Raw genomic sequence first — 23283 nt, 5'->3', positions numbered from 1 at the left:
ATGTTAACGAGGCAAATTACACTTAAAAGTGTGTCATGGGTACGTTACATTTCACCCCATCCCCCACCCCCCACTCTCCCAAAGCCCAAGAGCTGGTTATTCATCAGCCCTTCACTGCTTCTAACCTTGTACCTCCCACCTATAGGCCTTCCTATAGCTTTTCCTCCCACACAACGAATTTGTTTCCTCCTCACTTCACTCCATTCAAGGCTCAGCTCAATTACTTCTTGATGAAAGAGGGCTTTTCTGATCCTCTCCTCCCAGTTGTTAATGACTCTTCATCTCTTCCCCCCACTGAAATTACTTAGACTTTTACTTTGCATTTATTAGCTTATCCATGTGCACATGCTTTCCTACAGTAGACTGTAAATGCCCTGAGGACAGGAAATTTGACTTTTTCTTTTGTCTTTGTTTTCCCAGTACTATGCATATAGAATTCACTTAATTAATTAATGTTTGTTGAATTTAATTGAATTGGAAGTTGCAAAGAGATGAATTTAGGCTTTTTGTAAGGGGAAAAAACTCCCAAATGAGAGCTATCCAGAGACAAAATGGATTACTGAGAGGGGAATGTGGTTGAGGGTTCTTCAATCTAAGGTGAGATGACCACCACTTTTGTTGTTTGGTTGCAGAAGGGATTATTTTTTTCCTGGGTACAGGCCATACTAAATCATCATTAAGGGATGCTAGCTGGCATAGTGGATAGAGCACAGTGTCTGAAATAAGGGAGACAACTTCCTAAGTTCAAATCTGGCCTCAAACACTTACTGGCTGGGTGGTTCTTGTCAAGTCACTTAACCCTGTTTGCCTCAGTTTCCTTATGTGTAAAGTGAGCTGGAGAAGAAAATGGCAAGCCACTCCAGTATCTTTTCCAAGAAAACCTCAAGTGGGGTCATGAAGACTTTGACTTGATTGAAACTACTCAACAACAAAAAAATGACTACTGATGTCCTGTCTAAAGAGGCTGTAAGTCTGTGATTCTGTGAATGCATCTTCAAATTTGAGCAGGAGGAATACATCTCCACTAAGGTTTCACATTTTCAAGCTAAATATAATTTCCTTCAATCATTCCTCAGAGGAACTAAAGACTTAAGTTAACCTTTAATGTGTGTTTGAGTATTTAAAATACATCTCTTACTTGTGAGATATTAACTAGAAATCAGCATGAAAAGAACATTTCTGCTAATGGGGTAGTATAAACTTGTCTAAGCGATGAGGCTGGGAAGTGATGTGATTTTTAAGGCAAACATACTCAAACTTACATATCTATGTGAAGACTTTTCTTTGAAATAATCATCATGAGGGGACAGCTAGGTGGTATAGTGGATAAAGCACTGGCCCTGGATTCAGGAGGACCTGAGTTCAAATCCGACCTCAGACACTTGACACTTACTAGCTGTGTGACCCTGGGCAAGTCACTTAACCCTCATTGGCCAGCAAAAATAATAATAACCATCATTATCATCATCATCACCTTGAAAGCTGGTAGGCTTATTCTAATACTAACAACATTTTCAATTTCTGAGCATTCACTTCTGAGTCATCTAATGAACCAAGAACCCAAGAAACTGGCTTTATAGTCCATGCTTTGTTTCTTATTCTCAAAAACTTATACCCAAGCTTGATTATTCACCTAATTTACTTGGTTCTGAATGACTTTGTCATATGAAACTAAACTAGAGGACAGATATACCTAGAGAGATAAGCAGAACCAAATTGGACTGAGCTAGCTTCCATCTCCACCCTTCATTCTGGTTTCCCTTACCCCCAGGAGATAAATTTGGGTGTGGCTGCGGCCTTTGTGTCCTGAAGAGGGATCCGCAGCCACCCCTCACCCAATTCCTCCAGTCACTGCCAGTGGGGGATGGTCCTCCCTCACGAAAGGAACTTTCCACAGGCAGATGGTCCACCCCCATCGTCCTCTGTAGGAGTACCTGCCAATCTCCTGCTCAAGGAGATTGGTACCTCTGAGCCACGTGCTTTGTGCCAATCTCCCCATGAGAAGTCCAAGGATTTCTTTCATGGTTTCCCTCCCCCCCATCCCTTCCCTTGCCCCTAAATAAACTACCACTTTATTCTAACTACTTTTGTGTGCTAGAGGGTGTAATTCTTTAAAGAGGAATTCCTAAGAACCCGTACCCCTAACCCAAACTCTGTACCCCATTTCCCCCATTACAATTTGTTACCAAGGAAGACATGCAAAAAAGATTTGACTCAGCTTTTTGAAGTTAATTCCAAAGGTGTGCCAGAAAATGTTTTAATTGATGGAAGTATTGTTGGACTTACTGTATGGCCTCACAACCTAACCATTCTGAAGGCAGACAAAACATACCTCTAAATGTAAAAGATCTTGTATGCTTGTTAAATCAGTCATGGCTGGAATCTGTTTATATATTCTATCCATATCCATATTTTCTTAGTGTGGTTACTCTTTCACACTGTAGAATCCCAGAGGTGAAAGGTAACTCAGAGATTCTTGGTCCGACTCTTTAACTGAAGCTGGAATCTCTTCAATGGCATCCTGCCAAGTAACCACTCCACCTTCACTTAAATGCCTCTGGTGTTGGGGCCGGCTTGTATTTGGGGCAATTGTTAAATTTTCTGTGTGAACATCCAGATTTGGAAATCATCAAATGCTCAAATCATGGCTTGATTTATTGTTTTGTTGATTTTGTCTAGACTTAAGAAAGTGATGAAGTAAATGTTAGTAATGTGTACTAAACTTAAAAGTATGCCCTGTGTACATAAACATTTAGAACATGCTCCTGATTAATTTCCTTTTTAGGTTACAACCTCTTTGATAGCAAGGACCATGTCATAGTCTTCCCTCTCTCTCTCTCCCTTTTTTAAAATTTAGCATTGGGGGGGGGGGGAGCAATTGGGGTTAAGTGACTTGCCCAGGGTCACACAGCTAGTAAGTGTCAACTATCTGAGGCTAGATTTCAACTCAGGTCCTCCTGAATCCAGGGCCAGTGCTCTATCCACTGCACCACCTAGCTGCCCCAATTTAGCACTTTTTAACCTAGTGGTATTTGATATAATTTGATTGAATGATTTAATGGAAAAACTGATTGATAGGCTTCTCATGGTATGGAGAGAGGGATAGGAAAAAAGTTTGGGCTTTAAGTTAGAAAGAATATGTAGAAGAAAAAAAAAAACCCTTTAATTTGCAAACCATTACCCCAGGGTTAAAGACATCATAATGTAATTTGGGTAGCTGTGTTTCAGGGCCTCATAACCTTTTCAACTAGGGCAGGAAATATTTCTGTTTTCCTAGGTCACAGGGGCTTGTGGCATCTAAAAAAATATAAAGCTCTTTTCTTGAGAAAAGACCAGAAAGATGAGGATGGTGGAGGGCCTTGACTGTCTTCATGGCTTAGGAGCTTCAGCTGGAGGCACTGAGGAGATTAGTTTGGAGAGGTGGGAGGGAGGACTCCTGATGTTTGGCTTTGAGTATTTGAAGGGCTGGCATGTAGAAAGAGTTTACCTTTGTACTGCTTGACTTCAGGGGCAAGAAGGAGGAGTAATGGGTAGAAAGATAGATTTTATTTTAATGTAAGGAATGTCCAAACAATTGGAATGATCCCAAAGTGGAATGACTATCTTGGAAAGTAGAGGAAAGGTGGATAAAACACTGGCCCTGGATTCAGGAGTACCTGAGTTCAAATCCGGCCTCAGACACTTGATGCTTACTAGCTGTGTGACCCTGGGTGAGTCACTTAACCCTCATTGCCCAGCAAAAAAATAAAATAAAAAAATAAGTAGAGGAAAGGACCCACTTTCTCTTAGGGGTCTTCTTTTTAAAAATTATTTATTTATTTTTAACATTATTATTTTTTTAAATTTTGAGTTCCAAATTCTCTCTCTTCTTCCCTTCATGCCCTCTCCCACTCATCGAGAAGGCCAGCAATATGATATCAATTATGCATGTAAAGAAGTGGCACAGTGGATAGAGTGCTGGGCCTGGAGTAAAAAAGACCTGAGTTCAATTCTGGCCTCAGACACTTACTAGCTGTGTGACCCTGGGCAAGTCTTTTCACCCTGTTTACCTCAATTTCCTTATCTGTAAAATGAGTTGGAGAGGGAAATGGCAAACCTCTTCAGTATCTTTACCAAAAAAAACCCCAAAAGGGGTCATGAAGAGTTGGACACAACCAGAAAAATGAATAAACAACCACAACATGCATGCAAAGTCATACAAAACATATTTCCATATTAGCTATGTTGCAAAAAAGACAGAAAAGTGAAAAAAAGTGAAAAAAAAAGGTATGCTTCTATCTGCATTGAATTCAACATTTCTCTCTCTAGAAGGGGATAATGTTTTTTCATCATGGGTCCTTTTGAGTTATATTAGAAGCCTCCTGGCAAAAATTGAGTAGATCTTTATTGAGAGCATGGTAGAGGGGATTATTGTTCAGATGCAGTTTGGACGAGATCAGGGGTTCTTATGATGGCGTCCGTGAACTTGAGTTTTGGCAATTTAATTTCAATATAATTGGCTTCCTCGGTAATCCCAGTATTTCACTTAATGTTTCTAATAACCTGATTCTAAGAAGCAGTTAAAAGGCATCATTAGAATGCCAAAGAGGTCGATAATTCAAAAAGATCCGGAACCCCTGATGGTTTCTGAGTTCACTTCCAAAGTTGAGATTCAGTGATCCTGGAATATGGAGAGGGGAGAAACGTGAAGCTGTTCAGGTTTTGTCACTTGGGACCGCAAATGGGTAGATTTTTCCTGGCTTCCCTTTGTAGTAGTTCACAGAATTCTAGAATCTCTGACTTGGAAGGAAACTCATAAGTCATTGTCCAATTTGGTCAACTCCAACTTGTATGTGGCATTTCTTGATTATTGTGTGGCTTCCTTGAGTAGCTCTTTTTTGAGTGATGTGTATGAGGCCTTTACAACAATGACGTCTTTTCAGAATGCCGTTAAAAACCCTTGTTTTTGTGGAAACGATGGCCTGATCATTACCAGTAAATTCAGAGTTGGCTTTTACCCAACTAACTGCCACATATGGTGAGGTCAGTTTTTTTTTTTTTTTAATGGTGAAACAAATCATATAAAAATTGAGTGAGCAACAAGAGTGATCTTCCTATTTACAAGCTTGAAGTTATCTTTAGCTACATCTCATTGGAGAAGCTTGGGTGGGGGGGAGTGTAACATAAGTAGGTTATCCTTTATCATCTAACCAACCTGAAGTAACTCAGGCTGCCTAGAGTGACACAAGGCCAGTGTACGCGTGTGTGTTTTGGGCTGGGGTGGTGGTGCGGAAATGCAAATGAATTATATTTTGAGTTCTGGGTTGCTTTTTACCATTCTGCATTTGGTCATTATTGAAAGCAAACCACTTCGATCCCCCATGGGCTGCTGTCAAAAGGAAACCCTATCCAGAGCGATTGACATCCTCTTCATGAAAGCTATGAGATTCAGAGCCTCTGTACCAGTAAGTATTAAATTTTGCTTGGATGAGCAATGACCCAGGACATTTTCAAAGTGTGGCGTGTGTGCTGGGTAGACCTAATCTCATTTTTTTTTTTTTTTTTTTGCATTGTAGGTAGATCGCATCAAACACAAAAAATTGCTAAAAAAGAAAACCAAAATTCTGTTCATGGTAAGTTTGGGATTCCTTCCCTTTTTAAAATTTTTCTACCCGGTTGATGTCTGCAGAATTAACCATCTCACCCTCAATCCCCTAAGGAAGCAATCTCTAATGACTAGAAGGGTGTTGCTAGGACAGGAACCAGGCAACACTTGATACTTCTTAGGGGTCAGCACCTGGTCCTTCAATCTCCCAGTGAAGTATTGATTGAGGGGTGACATAGGGGCAAGAACTTGCCATCTATGATAAACTAATGCAATACCCCATTTGCTTGGTTTATAGAAAAGCTGCCAATTTCGAGAGCAACTGCTTTCCTTTTTCATGGAAGATGTTCTCGGGCACCTTCAGTTTCCATCAAACAAAGAGACAGGCTTTATTGAGGACTTTCGTAGCTTTGGAAAGAAATTGAATCACTGTGTAAGTATATTCTCCAGAGCATGGGCATTCTAATCTTTCTTACCCTCTCTAGAACAAAGTCCAGGGCAAAGCCATTTGCAAAAGCCATTTGTATCTCCAAAACAAAGAGCTTTTCAAACAGATTTTAGTCCTCAAGAACTGCTAATAATTGCATGACTTGGTAACTACATAAAATACCAATGTATAACCCATACCTTCCCTTTCTAGGCCAAAATCTATGATCCTATCACCTTAAAAGAAATGTATTGAAGTGTGCAAAAAAAATTGATACAATATTAACTACTTAGAGTATCTTTAAGTATTCAAATATTTGAAAGTTGACTGTCATTTGGAAGATGCAATTCTATTCTGCAGGGCCCCAGAGGAAAAAATGGGCCAAAGAATGAAAGTTATTGGAAAGCAGATTTCAAATTAACCTAAGAAAGAGGTTCCTAAAGGCTACTGTTGGAGATAACACCATCTCCCAAGTACTTTAAATGAAGGTGGGACAATCATTTACTGGGGATATGGTAGAAAGGATTCATGCTTTAGGCAGGGGTTGGTTTGACTTAATGACTTCTGATTTCTATTCCAAATCCAAGATCCCCTGAGTCATTTTACTTTTCTGGACTGTACTATTCTCACCTGTAAAATGATAGGGTTGAACTAGGTGATTCTCTAAGATCTTTCTGCCCCTGAAATTCTTTGATTTTATGATATATTTTTTTGGTCTTCACATCATTATAATTCCCTTTATTTATCTATCTTTTAAAGGCAAAAGTCAGGGGATATTAATTACATTTCTTATCCCCCCATATCAGTTATTTGTGTAAGTTTTATTAGTCTCTATTGTAAAGAATTATGCAGGGGGCCAAGTGAAAAGGTCAATTCTAAATAAAATATCAATTTGCTTTCATACGACATATTTCCCCTTTCTTCACCTAAAACTGCTATCCTCAATGTATTCACTGTCTGATGTGTCTTCACAATTAAAGGGTCAGAGGGAGAATCACCTTATAAAAGCAGCCACTGAAAGAGAAAGGATAGAGAAGAGATGGGATTGTGTTAGATAAAGACAGAGATGCCTCTCTGATAACATGGAGCTAAGATTTTGCTTTGGTGCTATCAGACTTCCAAGTGTGCTTTTCTTATACCCTAGAACTTGTCTTCAATAATGCCAGGGACAGCAAAAGGCTTTAAAGGGGGCTTGCTGTATTTCAGGGTTGACCTTCCTGACATTGAATAGGACAGATGGTCCCTCTGCCTTCCTTTTGTATTCAATGAGAGAGATGTTTACCTACAGTTAGAATTTCTTTCCCCTTGCTGTTTCTTTTAAACCTCATTGAATCAATCAACACTCATTAGTGCCTACTATGTTCCAGGCAGTGTTCTAAGTACTAGGGATAAAAAAAGGTAAAAGACAATTCCAACTGTTAAGGAACTTACAATCTAATGGAATCAAGGTAAGAGAAACTGAGGATATATGGTAGTGGCTTGGAAAGAACCCTGATTCTGGAATCAGAAGAACTGAGTTCAAGTCTTGATTCTGATGCCAACTGGCTGTGTAAGGGGTGGGAAGAAGGACCTCTATTTCCTTATCTGTAAGATAAAAGTTAGGTGGCCCAGTGTGTTAGTCTTGGAATCAGGAAGGTTTGAGTTCAAATCTTGCTTTAAATGCTTACTAGATGCTTAATCATCAGATACTTACCACATAACCCTGGGCAAGTCAATTAACCTTATGGAGTATCATCTTTCTTATCTGTAAAATGAATAAGTTGGATTAAGTGATTTCTAAGATCCCTTTCCGATTCTAAATTCTGTTGCTTTTCCATGATCTTTTCTATGCACGGGCTAATCAAGTGTTTACAAAATCAGTTGCCTTGGTTTGGCATATGGATATATGTATGTATGTATATATATGCATGCATGTATTCATGTGCATGTGTATTATGTATATATGTATATGTATGTATATATATAATAAAAAAATTATCCAAATAACAAATAATAAGAGAAATGCCAGTTAAAACAATTCTGAGATTTCACCTCAAATGTACAAATTCAGGAAAGATAATAATAAAAACCCCCAAACCAGAAATAGTCAATTTTGAAGGGACTAAGAAAAGATAAGCAAACTAATATACTGTCAGTGGAGATGTGAATTGTGTCATATATACACGCATATACATACATATATACATATACACACACATACATATAATGCAATGCATATGTCATTTGTGATGTTGGTTATTGCATCTCCCAAAAGCTCACAACTCCATCCTCCTTATGCTAACCTGGTACCTCCTCATAAAGAATGAAAGGAGAATGGTTCAGGCCAAGTGTGCTGATCTTTAATGAAGGAAAAAAAGAATAGGTAGCATCCTACCACTGCCATGAGGGCATTTTGAGACAGAGGGTGGATAACTGCAATCATTGCTCTGCTACACGGGGGCTGAATGATTCCATTTCCCCTCTCTTTTAGCACCAAGGCTTAGAGGCTAACATATCAGCAGCAGCAGCAAAAAAAAAAAAAAGGTTCTGTTTTTGATTTGGCTATTGAAAGGATCTAAATAGAATAAGGTGAAAGTGTCTCTTTAAGTCTGTAGAGAAATGAGAAGAATTTAACTCATCCTAATGACAAGACAGAGATAGAATAGAAAGGATTGGCCAGAAAGACTTGGGGTCAATTCCTATCCTAGCTGCTCAACTCATTTAATCTCTTGGAGTTCTTCTACACAGGTATTTTTTTTTTTTTTGGTGGGACAATGAGGGTTAAGTGACTTGCCCAGGGTCACTCAGCTAGTAAGTGTTAAGTGTCTGAGGTTGGATTTGAATTCAGGTCCTCCTGACTCCAAGGCTGGTGCTTTATCCATTGTGCCACCTAGCTGCCCCTATACAGGTCTTTTAACACTAAGGGTAGAAGGTGCTAACCTGTTTCTGGTAGATGGAGTTTCCTCACCTGAGAATTTCCTGTCCTGATGAAATCATTATTACCATGGGACAAAGGTGTGTGTGTGTGTGTGTGTGTGTGTGTGTGTGTGTGTGTGTGTGTGTGTGTGTGTGTGTGTGTATGTGTTTGATACTTTTCTTGGGGGATTGGAAGGTCAAGAGCTTTCTATGGTCTGGGTGCTATTTCTATGGGACCTTCTGATTTTCTTTCTTCTAAGAGCCCTTGATTCTTCTTGTTAGATGGTAACGGCTGTTTAAGTTCTTTTATTTTATAGAAGTTTTTAATTAAAGTGAAATGTTGTTCTCCTTCCCCCAGTTTAGCTCAAAGTAGTACATTCCACTTAGACACAGGAGGCAATAGTATGGTATACTATTATACCATAGTATAATAATAGTAGAGGTGCTGAATGCCCCTGAGCAGAGACCTGCATTTAAATCCTGGCACAGTTACCATAAGGGCAACTGGGTGGTGAAGTGGATAGAGCGCTGAGCCTTAACTCAGGAAGATTCAAATCCTGCTTCAGAGACCCACTAGTTGCATGACCCTGGGCGAATCATTTAACCCTGTTTGTCTCAGTTTCCTCATCTGTAAAATGAGTAGGAGAAGGAAATGGCAAACTACTCCAGTCTTTGCCAAGAAAACCCTAAATAGGGTCACAAAAGGTCTGAAACAATTGAATAACAAAAACACTTATCATGAGCAGATTGTTTAACTTGTGGACAGTATATAGACCAGGAATTCTGAACCTTGGCTCTATCATGGTCTCTCTCCCCTTTTTTAGCGTGTCTGGTGAAACTTAATAATCCTTTAGTCATAATGTTTTTAAATTTATAAAATAAAATATATAGGATGACAAAGGAAATCAAAGGTTAGTCAAAAGAAAGATGTATTCTTTTTCCCCATTGACAGTTATTGGTCCCATGAAATCTATCCATAGTCCTAAGGGCTGTATAGATCCCAGTTTAAGAACATCAGATCTAAACAAAGGCAACCAGAATGAGGAAAGGCCTTGAGATTAGACAATCTAAGAACTGGTGGATGGGATTAGGGATATTTAACCTGGAGAAGTAGAGGGATTGTGAAATCTGTCTTCCAGCATCTATGGGGCTATGCTGTGGAAGAAGTTTGAGATTTATTCTTTAAATAGAAATAGGAACAATGAAAGGACCTTGCCAATAATCAGCGTTAGCATTTTTATACGAAAAACTGCCTAATAATTGTTGTTCAATACTTTTCAGTCATGTCTGCCTCTTTGTGACCCCATTTTGAGGTTTTCTTGGAAAAGGTAGTAGAGTGGTTTCCTTTTCCAGCTCATTTTACAGATGAGGAACTGAGGCAAACAGGGTTAAGTGACTTGCCCAGGGTCACACAACTGGTAAGTGTCTGAGGCTAGATTTGAACTTAGGAAGATGAGTCTTCCTGACTCCAGGCCCAACAATTTATCCACTGTGCCACCTACCTGCCTAACAATTAGAGTTATCCAAAAATGGTGATGGGGGGGGCAGTTAGGTGGCATATTAGAGTACTGGTCCTGAAGTTGGAAGGATGTGAGTTCAAATCTTACCTCAAACACTCACTACCTGTGTGACTCTGGGCAAGTCACTTAACCCTGATTGCCTAAACTTCCAGGGCCATCTCCAGTTGTCCTGATACATATTTTGCCACTGGACCCAGATGGCTTTGGAGGAGATAGTGAGGTTGGTCACCTTGCACAGTCCTCCCTCACTTAAATCCAATTTACTGTAAGACATGACATCACCCCAATGTCATGGTCCTCTTTGAAAACTAAGGACAGGGGGGCAGCTAGGTGGCGAAGTGGATAGAGCACGGCCCTGAATTCAGGAGTACCTGAGTTCAAATCCAGCCTCAGACACTTAACACTTACTAGCTGTGTGACCTTGGGCAAGTCACTTAACCCCAATTGCCTCACTTAAAAATAAATTAAAAAAAAAAAAGAAAACTAAGGACAGGGGCAGCTAGGTGGCGCAGTGGATAGAGCACCGACCCTGGAATCAGGAGTACCTGAGTTCAAATCCGGCCTCAGACACTTAACACTTACTAGCTGTGTGACCCCAGGCAAGTCACTTAACCCCAATTGCATCACCAAAAAAAAAGAAAAAAAAAGAAAAAAGAAAACTAAGGACAAACAACAATACAAAAATCGAATGATTATCTCTGAAGGTTGTCTCTGATATAATTTAGTTGCAAGAATTAATGGAAAAACTGATTGATAGAGAGGCTTCTCATAGTATGGAGAGAGGGCTCTGGAAAAAGTGTGGGCCTTATGTTAGAAGGAATGTATAGAAGAAAAAAGTTTCTCTGCCAATGTCAGTGATCCTGGATGATGGACTCTGGACTGGACCTCGTTGGTGAAGGCTGAATGAAAGAGCAAATAAGATGACAAAACCTCCCATTTGGGGTTTTCTTGGCGAAGATCCTGGAGTGGTCTGCCATTTCCTTCTCTAGATCGTTTTACAGGTGAAGAAACTGAGGCAAACAAGGTTAAGTGACTTGCTTAGGGTCACACAGCTAGTAAGTGTCTCAGACTGGATTTTTTTTTTTTTTTTTTTTTTTTTAGTGAGGCAATTGGGGTTAAGCGACTTGCCCAGGGTCACACAGCTAGTAAGTGTTAAGTGTCTGAGGCCGGATTTGAACTCAGGTCCTCCTGAATCCAGGGCCGGTGCTCTATCCACTGCGCCACTTAGCTGCCCCTCAGACTGGATTTTAATCCATGAAGATGAGTCTGATTCTAAGTCCAGTGGTCTAGGCACTATCATACAACCTTATTGGTTATACGGTAGATAAAGTTTTGTTCAGGTATGGGCTGGACCAAATGGTCTATAGGATTCTTTCCAACTCTGAAATTCCATGATTTTCTTAGTCTCAGTTTCCTCATCTGTAAAATGAAGATGATAATCCCTTTAGTGCCTATATCAGTGGCATTGTGAGACTTAACTGAGAAAATTTGACTAAAACCCTAGATAAATGTCATCTATTACTATGGACATTTTGGGGGGTAAGTCTATTGATATGCTGGGGAGGGGGCGGGAATCAAAATAAAAGGATTCCCATGCTTGGTTTTTTCCTTAATGAAGTTTTCTTGTTTCTGTTGCTAGATTACTCGTCTTTGTGAAAAATGACTGTCAATATTCAAATATCAGCCAACTTCTGGTTTCAGTGATTCAGAAAACTATGCTTCCAAGAACTTTTTTTTTTCCTCATTTTTTTTTTTTGAGAAATTTTATTTTCAAGTTGATCTCAACCTGACAAAGCAAATATTGATTCTTGGCCAGACTCTGCTATAAGTTAATTATTATGAAGAGATACCTTCTGTGTTTAGGTTTTGTAGTTTGTGAAGCTATTGGCTCCCTCTGATGGTAGAATTTTAATTCACACAGATTCAGTCCCTTCCATACTTTATAGTATGAACGAGCCCAGTATTTCCCAGCTTTTTGTCTTTTACATGAAACGGGGTCACAGGACCATAAATTTGGAGCTAGAAGAGACCTTAGAGACCAGTGAATCCAATCCCTCATTTTAGAGAAGTTAATGATTTGTTTAGGATCATGGGTTACAAGGTCAGATTACAAATCCCGTGTGACTGGGGTGCGATTTGAACTCAGATCTGCCCTACTCCAAGACTGGCCCTCCATACACTGCGTTTTACTGTCTCTGGGATAAAACTTTTCCTTCTGGTTAACCTTTCAATAAATCATCCCATAATCTCCTTTGTGATATCAGTAACTATGAGTTGAGCATTTGAATTATTGAATTGTACTGAGCGTCAAGATGTAGCATAGTATCGTGGGAAGACCTGGAAGACTTGTGTTCTGATCCCAAATCTGACATGAATTAGTTATGTGACATTGGGCAAATCAATTCATCTCTTTGGCCGTCACTTTACTCATTTGTAAAATAGAATAAATTATGTTTTAGGTGCATTCCAGCCAATTTCTATAAGCCTGGCTACCATATGATGAATTATTTTGACCATAGACACTCAAGAGAATGTGTACCAAGCTCCAATCTGATCTACAGAGGGGAAAACCCGCGCCAGTGTCATTATGGTTGGTTTATTTTTGGGGGCGGGGCAATGAGGGTTAAGTGACTTGCCCAAGGTCACACAACTAGTAAGTGTCAAGTGTCTGAGTCTGAACTTGAACTCGGGTCCTCCTGAATCCAGGGCTGGTGCTTTATCCAACTGTGCCACCTAGCCGCCCCCCCCATCCAGTGTCATTATGGATCCCTAATAATAATAGCTAGCTCGTATAAGAGGCAGTTAGGTGACTCAGTGGACAAAGTGCTGGGCTAGGAGTCAGAAAGACCTGACTTCAAATTTGTCTTCAGACACTTATTAGCTGTGTGACCCTGGGCAAGTCACTTACTATGTTTACCTTAATCCACTAGAGAGAAGGAAATGGCAAACCATTCCAGTATTTTCCTCAAGAAAATGCCATAGACAGTATTGGCAGTCTATGGTCTATGGCAGGGCATCTTAAAATTTTTTCCACTAGTTACTCCTTTTCACCTGAGAAATTTTTACAAGACTCCAGGGATATATGCATATAAAATAGGTATACTAATCAAACATTTATTGCCAAATTTTTTGCAATTTCCACATTTAGTTATGTGACCCAATATGGGGTAGCAACCCATGGTTTAAGAAGCTTTGGTCTATGGGGTCATGAAGAGTTGGACATGACTGAAAGACTGAACAATAAAGCACTTATAAATCACTTTGAGGCTCGTAAAACACTTTAAATATTATCTCATTTGTTCTTCACAACAACTCTTGGATATAAGTAGTATTCTTCTCATTTTACAGATAAAGAAACTGAGGTAGACAGAGTTAGGTGACTTGTCTAGGGTCACTCAGCTAATGTGTCTAGGGCTGGATTTGAACTTAGGTCTTACTGAGTTCAGGTCCATCCTCTGTCGACTGTACCAACTTATAAAAAAAAATATATGTGTATATATATATATATATATATATATATATATATATATATACACACACACACACACACACACACACATACATATACATATATATGTATATAGTATATAAGTTTTATTCATGTAATATAGATTTCAGCAGTAATTATGAATTTTTTGAATATAGAAAATTATAAGAAAATCTGTATATCATTTTCTTTTGTGTCTTGACATAATGTATAGAGCATTGGCCTAGGAGGCCAGAAGACCTGAGTTCAAGTCTTACCTTATGGCTATGTGATCCTGGGGAAGTCATTTAATCTCTGGGTTCATAACCTCTTTTGTGTCATGGACCCATCTGGTAGCTTGGTGAAGACTATGGACACCCTCACAGAAAAAATGTTTTTAAATGATTAAAAATTGTAGAATTTGCAAAGGAAAGAAATTATACTGAAATATAGTTATCAAAATATTTTTTAAAACCAAGTTCACAGAAGTCTGTAAATTGCAGAGAAGGTGCCAACCAACCTGCTTTGGTGCAGAGAGTTTCCTCATCTGGGTATTTCCTATACTAGTGAAATCATAGATTCAATCCCTATCCTTTTTCTTTGCTTACACGATGGTTCATGATGTTGACAGGATATAGATTACCTTTAATGTTCTGCTTTCCCCCCCCCCCCACCCCTTGTAGATAAGACTTTAAGAGAAACTTGGTAGTCTAAAAAACCAACAGCTATTTACTTTTGTGTCTGTCAGTATTTTAGTCCTTTTGACATCTCCAACAAAATAGTGTATGTTAGTTGTTGTTCAGTTGTGTCCAACTCTTTGTGACTCCATTTGGGGTTTTCTTGGCAACTCACCAAGGGTCACACAACTAGTAAGTGTCTGAGACTGGATCTGAATTCAGGTCTTCCTGACTTCAGGCCCATCACTCTATCCACTGTACCACCTAATTGCCCCAAAATGTATGTACAATTTTTAAAAAACCTGCTTGTAAATGTGGATTTGAATTATTCTGAACTCATAATTTGAAAAAGAATAACATAAATGTTTAATTATCAGAAGCTTTGCCAGCCATGACATATAGAGTTTCCTGATTTAAGAAGCATTTTCTAAATATATAAAATAATTGTATATAATTTTCCAAGGTCAATGAGACATTAAAGGGGCAGGTAGGTGGAGCAGTGGATATAGCACCAGCCCTGGAGTCAGGAGGACCTGAGTTCAAATCTGGCCTCAGACACTTAACACTTATTAGCTGTGTGACCCTGGGCAAGTCACTTTACCCCAATTGCCTCACACAAAAAAAGAAATCTTTAATAATAATGAGACATTAAAGAGGATGCATTGAGTAGTTAGTTAACAAACATTTATTATGTGTTTACAATATGCCAGGTCCTGTGTTGAGCTCTAGGAATACAAATATCTGCAGAAAGATAGTGTCTGCCCTCACAGAGGACATTCTATTTGAGAAAGATAACACATAGAAGGAAGCTGAAAGGGGAGAACTCTGTCTCTCTTTATCTGTCACTCTCTGTATCTCTCTCTGTGTCCCTGTCTCTGTCTGTCTCTGTGTGTGTGTAAGGAGGGTATTTTGCTCTTCTTTAAAAATATTATCTGGGGGGCAGCTGGGTGGCGCAGTGGATAAGGCACTGGCTCTGGATTCAGGAGGACCTGAGTTCAAATCCAGTCTCAGACACTTGATACTTACTAGCTGTGTGATCCTGGGCAAGCAAGTCACTTAACCCTCATTGCCCCACCAAAAAAAAAAAATTATCTAATTTTGTTCTTCACATCAACTGTGGGAGGGAGGTATTATTAGATTCTCACTCATAGAGAAGGAAATCAAGGCAGATAGAGTTAAGTGACTTACCCAGGGTAACAGACTAGTAAGTGTACCATAGCCCTCTAGACATGATAGGAGACTGATGGCTCTGGAGGAGAGAGTGAGGTTGGTGACTTTGCACAGCCCTCTCTTACCTAAATCCAATTTTCTACAAGTCATGACATTACCTCCGGATGCCATGGTCCTCTCTGAGAACAGTGAGATATTAAAATAGGAAAACAGAAAGTCCACCTGTTCCATACTGGATGGAGTCTAAGCTTTTGATCTAGTGTTTAATTAAAATCCCCTAGGGCTAGTTTGGACCATCATCTAGGCTGGCACCATAGACCACCATGTTGCTCCCTTGCTGCTTTAGAAGAGAATGGTATCTTTCACCCAAAACTGTCTTTTCTTCCTCCTGCCCATTGGTCCAATTTGGGCTGTCTGGATTGAACTAATTGGTCTGTTCTTCATTCTAAAATTGGCTGACCATTCTCAGTCAATTGGAAATTTTTTGATTTCATGGTGGATTGTTGGTATGCTAATCATATCATCATGGTATAGTTAATAAGTTAACCTTTTTGCCATTCCTTGGAGTTCCTTGACTTCAGAGGAAGCATGCCAAGTTCTTTTATGACCATGTCATTTCTTATTGGTCAGTAAGTGAACATATATATAGCCAACCTGTAACTGAGCCTACCACTAATCATATCTAATCAACTTGGGTACTGAAGATTACTTCAGAATTAGGAACTTTAATTCCACTGAGGACACACTTTCAGATGTAAGCCCCAGTTCTTCTGGTACCCTTTCTTTCATAAGATTACCTTCTCCTTTTAAAGAATAATTTGTCTTTGCTAAAAGTCATAACTAGTGATTTTTATTCATTGCTAAGTGTGGGTTGGGGGGCAGGGGAAGGAGGCCTTGGGATGCTGTGGGGCCATTATTGGAAGGGTTCAAGCTAGGGTGGAGCTATTCTAAAATATAATCATAGAATAGGGAAAAAAGGGAAAGAAATGGAAAGTTTCTAGTTTTAACTAATTACTCTTGCTGACTAGATACTAAGTTTAGTAGTGTCTAAACTATGGGGGGAAAAACTAAGTGAGTGGTCGCCTTAAATTAGAAGCTTTAGCACCAGTCTTTGGGCATTAAGCATTTATTAAAGCATACTAGGTATTAGAAAAAAGAGAAGATGTGGAGTTAAGAAAAGGCCTATCTAGCCTAGAGTTCCAGCCTGATCTAGTTCTTCCTCAAGTCCTCCGCCATGAGCCTGCTTCAACCACAAACTTCCCAGCAAACTGAGTGTGGAAGCTTTTTATAGGCCCGGAGCATAGGTGGTCCTTACACACTGCTTCAAGCTGACTGGTTAGCATCATCCAAATCCTTTGGTTTACCGGACTTGAAGGAGGTCTCAGGTTGAGTTCAAAGTCCTTAGCTTCTGAGAACAATACCTCCTTAAGGGACAGCCAGGTGTGGTTACAATCTAGTTAACTTGAAGTAGGCTAATCAGCAGTCAATTGCTTTCACTTAATTCAATCAGGTTAGATTAATCTCCAGGTGGGGCCTTTGAGTATCTGCCAAATTCCATTATTTTATCACAGAAGGGAGAGTAGATTGATAGAGGTGGTGGTCAGAAACAAAACAGTAGTAAGAAGGGATGGGGAAAGGAAAGAGAAAAGTATAAGCAAGGGGAAAAATAGGATGGAGGGAAATAGACAGTAATCATAACTGTGAATGTGAATGGGATGAACTCTCCCATAAAATAGAAAGACAGATCAATGAATTGGGCATACAACTAAAAAAGCTGGAAAAAGAACACATTAAAAATCCCCAATTAAAAATCAAATTAGAAATTCTGAAAATTAAAGGAGAGATTAATAAAATTGAAAGTAAAAAGCCATTGAATTAATAAATAAAACTAGAAGCTGGGTTTATGGAAAAAGTCAATAAAATAGATAATACATTGGTTTATTTAATTCAAAAAAGGAAAGAAGAAAACCAAATTACTAGTATCAAAAATAAAAGGGATGAACTTACTGCCAATGAAGAGGAAATTAAGACAATTATTAAAAAGTATTTTGACAAATTATATGCCAATAAATTTGACAATCTAAATGAAATTGGGAAATATCTACAAAAATATAAATTACCCAGATGAATAGAAGAAGAAATGAAATACTTAAATAACTCTATTTTAGACAGAGAAATTGAACAAGTGATCAATGAACTTCCTAAGAAAAAACTCCCAGGACCAGATGGATTCACCAGTGAATTCTACAGAATACTTAAAGAACAATTAATCCTAATACTATATAAATTACTTGAGAAAATAAATGGAGTCATATAAAATTCCTTTTATGAGACAAATATGGTGCTGATACCCAAAACAGGTAGAGCCAAAACAGAGAAAGAAAATTATAGACCAATCTCCCTACTGAATAGTGATACAAACATTTTAAATATAATATGAATAAAAATATTACAGAAATATATTACAAGGATCATACACAATGACCAGATGGGATTTATACCAGGCATGCAGGGCTGGTTCAATATAAAGAAAACTATCAGCATAATTAACCATATCAATTTCAAAACCAACAGAAATAATATGATTATTAACTCAATAGACACAGAAAAGACAAAATACAGCACCCATTCCTATTAAAAACACTAGAGATCACAGGAATAAATGGAGTTTACCTTAAAATTGCCCAGATTAACAGAAGAGGAAATAAAGCTCTATAGAAGTAAAACTATGAAGGGTACCTAGGTGATGCAGTGGATTGAGCACTGGGCTTGGAATCAGGAAGATTCATCTTCATCAAACACTTATTAGCTATGTGGTCTTGGGCAAGTCACTTCACCCTGTTTGCCTCAGTTTCTTCATTTGTAAAATGAAAATGAAAATATCTTTGCCAAGATAACCCCAAATTTGGTCACAAAGAGTCAGACATGACTGAACATCAAGAAAGAGGTAAGACTTTCAGAAATTCACTAAAACTGACACTTGTCAATGGACAGCTTGAGATCCATTCAGTAATCTTTTTACACATTTTTTCTAACATCTCAAATATGGGAAGTCCATCAAGGAGAACCAGAATCCTTTGGCTTTGAGTAGTTAATAAACTGTCCTACTTTCTTCAGAAAGTAGCTGGAACCTTGGAAAAGCCTTTGAGCATCTGCTCCAATTGGTAGAATTTCATGGTATAAATGAAAGTGTGCTTCTCCTTATCTTCTTATGCTAATAAAGGCTAGTAATAACCCCCTGAGAATCACTGATTGCTTAACAGGACACTAGGGTCCCTTGGTTTATTGAGCAAAAGTCTTGGGATTAAAAAAAATTTTTTTTTTAAAGTCTTGGGGTTAGAATCATAAGATCCAGATTTGAATCTCAGCTCTGCCAATTAAGGATCACCATGACATTGGTATGCCACTTTATCCCTTCTAAGGCTTACTTTCCTTATCCTTAAAATGGAGATAATAATATGTGGGATATCTATTCTACAGGATAGCTAAATTGTGATGAAAACGTTTTATAAGCTTTAAAGTGCCAGAGAAACAAAAGCTATTATAATAATTATACAGTTGTCTGTTGCAGCATCTCCTCAGGGTTTGTTTTTCTTTCTTCTAGCTCTAGTTCTTCTGGATATTTTGACTAGATTCCCTAGGCCAGAGGTGTCAAAACAGTACGTGGGAACTCGTGTGGCCCCCTACACTCCTGAGTGTGGTTCAACCAGATTAAAATGTCATTGAGAAGTTATATAGTATAGTATAGTATTGTGAGATTTAAAATTGGATATTAGATCATAAATCTCCCCTTTTTAACCTTTCTCTTAATTTATCTCCCAGACTAGTAAATGGAAGAAGCTTGTGGTTTTCTAGTTAGAGCTTTTATTGTGTGGTAGTTACCAGGTGATGTTGATTAGAGGGATAGGAAAGTAGAAATACAAAACAAATAGTCTTAAGTCTAAGCTTAGTCTATATTCCGTATAAAACTCACCAAAAGCCCAAGGCCACCTTTGGGGAGAGAGAGAGACCGAGTCAAGCGCATGCTGCTAACCGCGAGCCGGGCTGAGTTGAACTCCAGTCAGCGTCTGTCTGTGCAGCGCAGCCAGGAGACCAGCAGAGCAGGAAAGAGCTCCCACTTCCGTTCTCTCCTTGCCTTTTAAGCTCACACCCCAGAAGTCGAATGCTTAGCAGGCAGACTGGCATGCATAGCTCATGCCCTTGGTCTCCTCCCCGAAAGGGTGGTCCTTAAAAAAACTGGCATCTCTCCATTATCGCTAACCGACTGTTAAAACTTTTTACCACATTATATACATTTTATACATATATATATAATAGAAAATGAAAATATTAATATGTAGTTTTCCAAGTCAACATGTGGCCTGCCGGGATGCTTGTGCATAGTTTAGTGGCCCCCATGTCTATTTGAGTTTAATGCCATTGATGTAGAGAATTTCAGGCACTTAGTAAAAGCAAGGAGTCAGGAGAAGGAATGTCAAATGGCACAGTGGATAGAGCACTAGGGGTGTAGTCAGGAAGATCTGATTTCAAATTTAGCTTCAAATACTCACAAACTGTGTGTCTCTGGTCAAGTCACTTAACTCTTAGCCTCAATTTCTACATCCATGAAATGGGAATCATAATAGCACCTACCTCCCAGGGTTGTTGTGAGGATCAAATGCGATAATATTTGTAAAGTGCTTAGCATGGTGTGTAGCAAATAGTAGGTGCTACATAAATGTCAGCTATTATATATGAGGAATAGTTAGGAGGACAGTTTGCTGGGAGCAGAAGGTGTGTGAAGTGGGTCAAAAGAGGTAAGTATAGGGGCAGCTAGGTGGCGCAGTGGATAAGCACTGGCCCTGGAGTCAGGAGTACCTGAGTTCAAATCCGGCCTCAGACACTTAACACTTACTAGCTGTGTGACCCTGGGCAAGTCACTTAACCCCAATTGCCTCACTGAAAAAAAAAAAAGAGGTAAGTATGAGTCATATTACAAATGACTTCAAATGCTGAAGGCATGGACTAGGATTTAATATTTTATGTAGAGATAATAGGGAGCCATTGAAGATATTTGAATATGGGAGTGAGAGTGAAATGGTCATACCTGTGCTTTAAGAATATTGATTGGGCAGCTGTGTGGAAGATGGATTAGAGAGGCAAGAAACTAGAAAAATGGAGAACATTTAGGAGGCCCTTACACTTGTCCAGGTAAGAGATAATGAGGACCTGAACTAGGGTTTTGGAGAGAAGTGGATGGATGCCAATATGTTGTGGTTGTGGAATTGTCAAAACTCAGTAATTGATTGGATGTGGGGTATGAAAAATAGGTGAGAATCCAGGATGATTCCAGAGTTGCAAACCTTAGTGATGGCAAGATGTTGGTGTCCTCAATAGAAATAGGGAATGTTGGATGAGGTATGTTAGGTTTCTTAAGAAATATGAACTCCATCTTGGACGTGTTGAATTTGAGATGCTTATGGGACATCCTGATAGAGATTTCCATTGGGCCATTAAAGAAGAATGACTGGAGTTTTTGTATGCTGAAGACTATTTTTTAGATCAAAGATGGGGATAGGCACTGGATATGTAATTTCATTGATACAAGGAACTCCTGGATGAGGACATTCCTTCTACCAATGTAGACCAGCCCCTTCATGGTCATGTATAGTCTTTGAGAGTGTCCTTGAGCACTGAGAGGTTGAGTGACTTGCCCATGGTCATATAACCGGTGTGGGTCAGAGGTAGGATATGGACCCAGGTCTTCCTACTTCTATGCCAGCTTTCTATCAGCTATATCATGCTAAAGGAAAAAGGGGCATGATCATTACAAACATCCTTGCTAATCTTAGATATCATGTTGGAGTCACTAGTTGAAGCTCAGAAACAAAGTGGACAAGTGTGGACCCCATCCATTGGTACCAGCTAGAATTGAATGACTTGATCCCTGGATTTGGAGTCTAAAGAAGGGGTTCAGGACTTCACTCTGCCATTCAACAGATCTGTGACCTTAGGAAAAACATGTAACCTTAGTTTATCTCATCTGTAAAGTATGGAGGATTGAACCAGATGAGGTCAAAGGTCTCTTACTTCCCTAATGTTCTAGGATTTGACATTTGCTGTTTATTCTACTTTTCTCCTTTTTCTAATTCTCTTCCCTACTAAAATTTGAACTACTATGATATAGTTTTATATTGCATTTATATGAAATATGGTATCATATTTCTCATTTTCATTTTGGTATTTTGTCTTTGATCCTCATATCTAGGAACCTACTAATAGTGAACTCAAGGGAGAGTAGGGAGAGTAGGTTGGACCTTTTCTTCTTTTTTTTCTCAATAAGTGTTTATTAATATCTTCTGTTTCTTATGTCATCATAGTTATCCCCAGTGTCCTTTTCCCATCCTCTTCCTCTCCCAGATAATTCAGGTCTTCTTGACTGGGGGCAGCTGGGTGGTGTAGTGGATGGAGTGCTGGACTTGGAGGCAGGAAGACTCATCTTCCTGAGTTCAAATCTGGATATTACTAACTATGTGATCCTGGGCAAATCATTTAACTTCAGTCTGCATCAATTTCCTCAACTGTAAAATGGGAATAATGTTTGCCTCAGTTTCCTCATCTGTCAAATGAGCTGGAGAAGGAAATGGCAAACCACTTAACCCTGTTTACCTCAGTTTCCTCATGTGTAAAATGAACTGGAGAAGAAAGTGGGATACTCCTTAACCCTGTTTGCCTCAGTTTCTCATCTGTTAAATGAACTGGAGAAGGAAATGGCAAACCACTCCAATATCTTTGCCAAGAAAATCCTAAATGGGATCATGAAGAGTTAGATATGACTAAAACAACCTAACAACTTTCTGACTTCAGGACCAGTGCTTCATCCACTGAGCCAAATACAGGGCACTTGTGGGGTTGATTCTCAATTTCCCATTTCTTCTGGGGTTTTCACGCTCCCTGTAACAAAAGTTTTCTTCATTCTGGTTGCCTCCTCAGTTTCCATGTGCTCCTTACACTGGGGAGATGAAGCCCCTTACCAGGATTAAGAGAGCATTTTACAAGGTAAGCATACCCAAGATTGTCAATAGACTTTGTTTTGTCAACATGAATCACTTCTGCATTTAACACAAAAACCTTATCTGCAGATTGGAAACAAGGGAGTCTACAAAGCCATCAGTGAACTTGATATCCTTTTTCCCTGGATAAAAAATTACCTAGATGGCATTAAATAAGAGACCATGGACACTCTCTTTAAAAGGCACTGATAAGTACCAGCGGAATGAATTTATAAGAGCACCTTTCTCTAATTTAACTGAACCTTTTTGTGGATGTGTGTGCATTTAGTATTGAAAGTTGGCTATGACATCAATGGCCTGGGTGAATAAAGATCTGAAGATGTTGTCATTAGCCTCTTAATGTAATCACTAGCTATGAAGAGGTTTTATTTTATTATTTATTTGGTGTTTTATTTTTCCCCAATTACATGTAAAAACATTTTTTAAACATTTAAAAAAAATTGAGCTCCAAATGAAGGTTTAAAAATTATTTATTTAGTATTTTACTTCTCC

General features: G+C 38.9%; 1 protein-coding gene across 1 annotated transcript; it reads left to right on the top strand.

Moving 5' to 3' along the window:
- The first annotated feature begins 4907 nt into the window (after positions 1 to 4907).
- IL26 (interleukin 26) lies at positions 4908 to 22947 on the top strand. Its single transcript, XM_043967680.1, has 6 exons — positions 4908 to 5017; positions 5342 to 5444; positions 5556 to 5612; positions 5883 to 6017; positions 22712 to 22777; positions 22861 to 22947. Exons 1-6 carry the CDS (start codon positions 4908 to 4910, stop codon positions 22945 to 22947), a joined length of 558 nt encoding a protein of 185 aa, XP_043823615.1.
- Positions 22948 to 23283: the final 336 nt, after the last annotated feature.

Source organism: Dromiciops gliroides, chromosome 5 (assembly GCF_019393635.1).
Source record: "Dromiciops gliroides isolate mDroGli1 chromosome 5, mDroGli1.pri, whole genome shotgun sequence".
Classification (NCBI taxonomy): domain Eukaryota; kingdom Metazoa; phylum Chordata; class Mammalia; order Microbiotheria; family Microbiotheriidae; genus Dromiciops; species Dromiciops gliroides.
The sequence above is the reverse complement of the archived record's forward strand: the minus strand, read 5'-3'. Positions and strand labels throughout refer to the sequence as shown.

Excerpts from the sequence above, each read along its gene's own strand:
- IL26 (XM_043967680.1), top strand. The coding sequence starts at position 4,908 with ATGACGTCTTTTCAGAATGCCGTTAAAAACCCTTGTTTTTGTGGAAAC. Across the intron at positions 5,613-5,882 it reads AAACCAAAATTCTGTTCATG|AAAAGCTGCCAATTTCGAGA; the intron begins GTAAGTTTGGGA and ends CTTGGTTTATAG. Across the intron at positions 6,018-22,711 it reads GAAAGAAATTGAATCACTGT|TTTCCATGTGCTCCTTACAC; the intron begins GTAAGTATATTC and ends TTGCCTCCTCAG.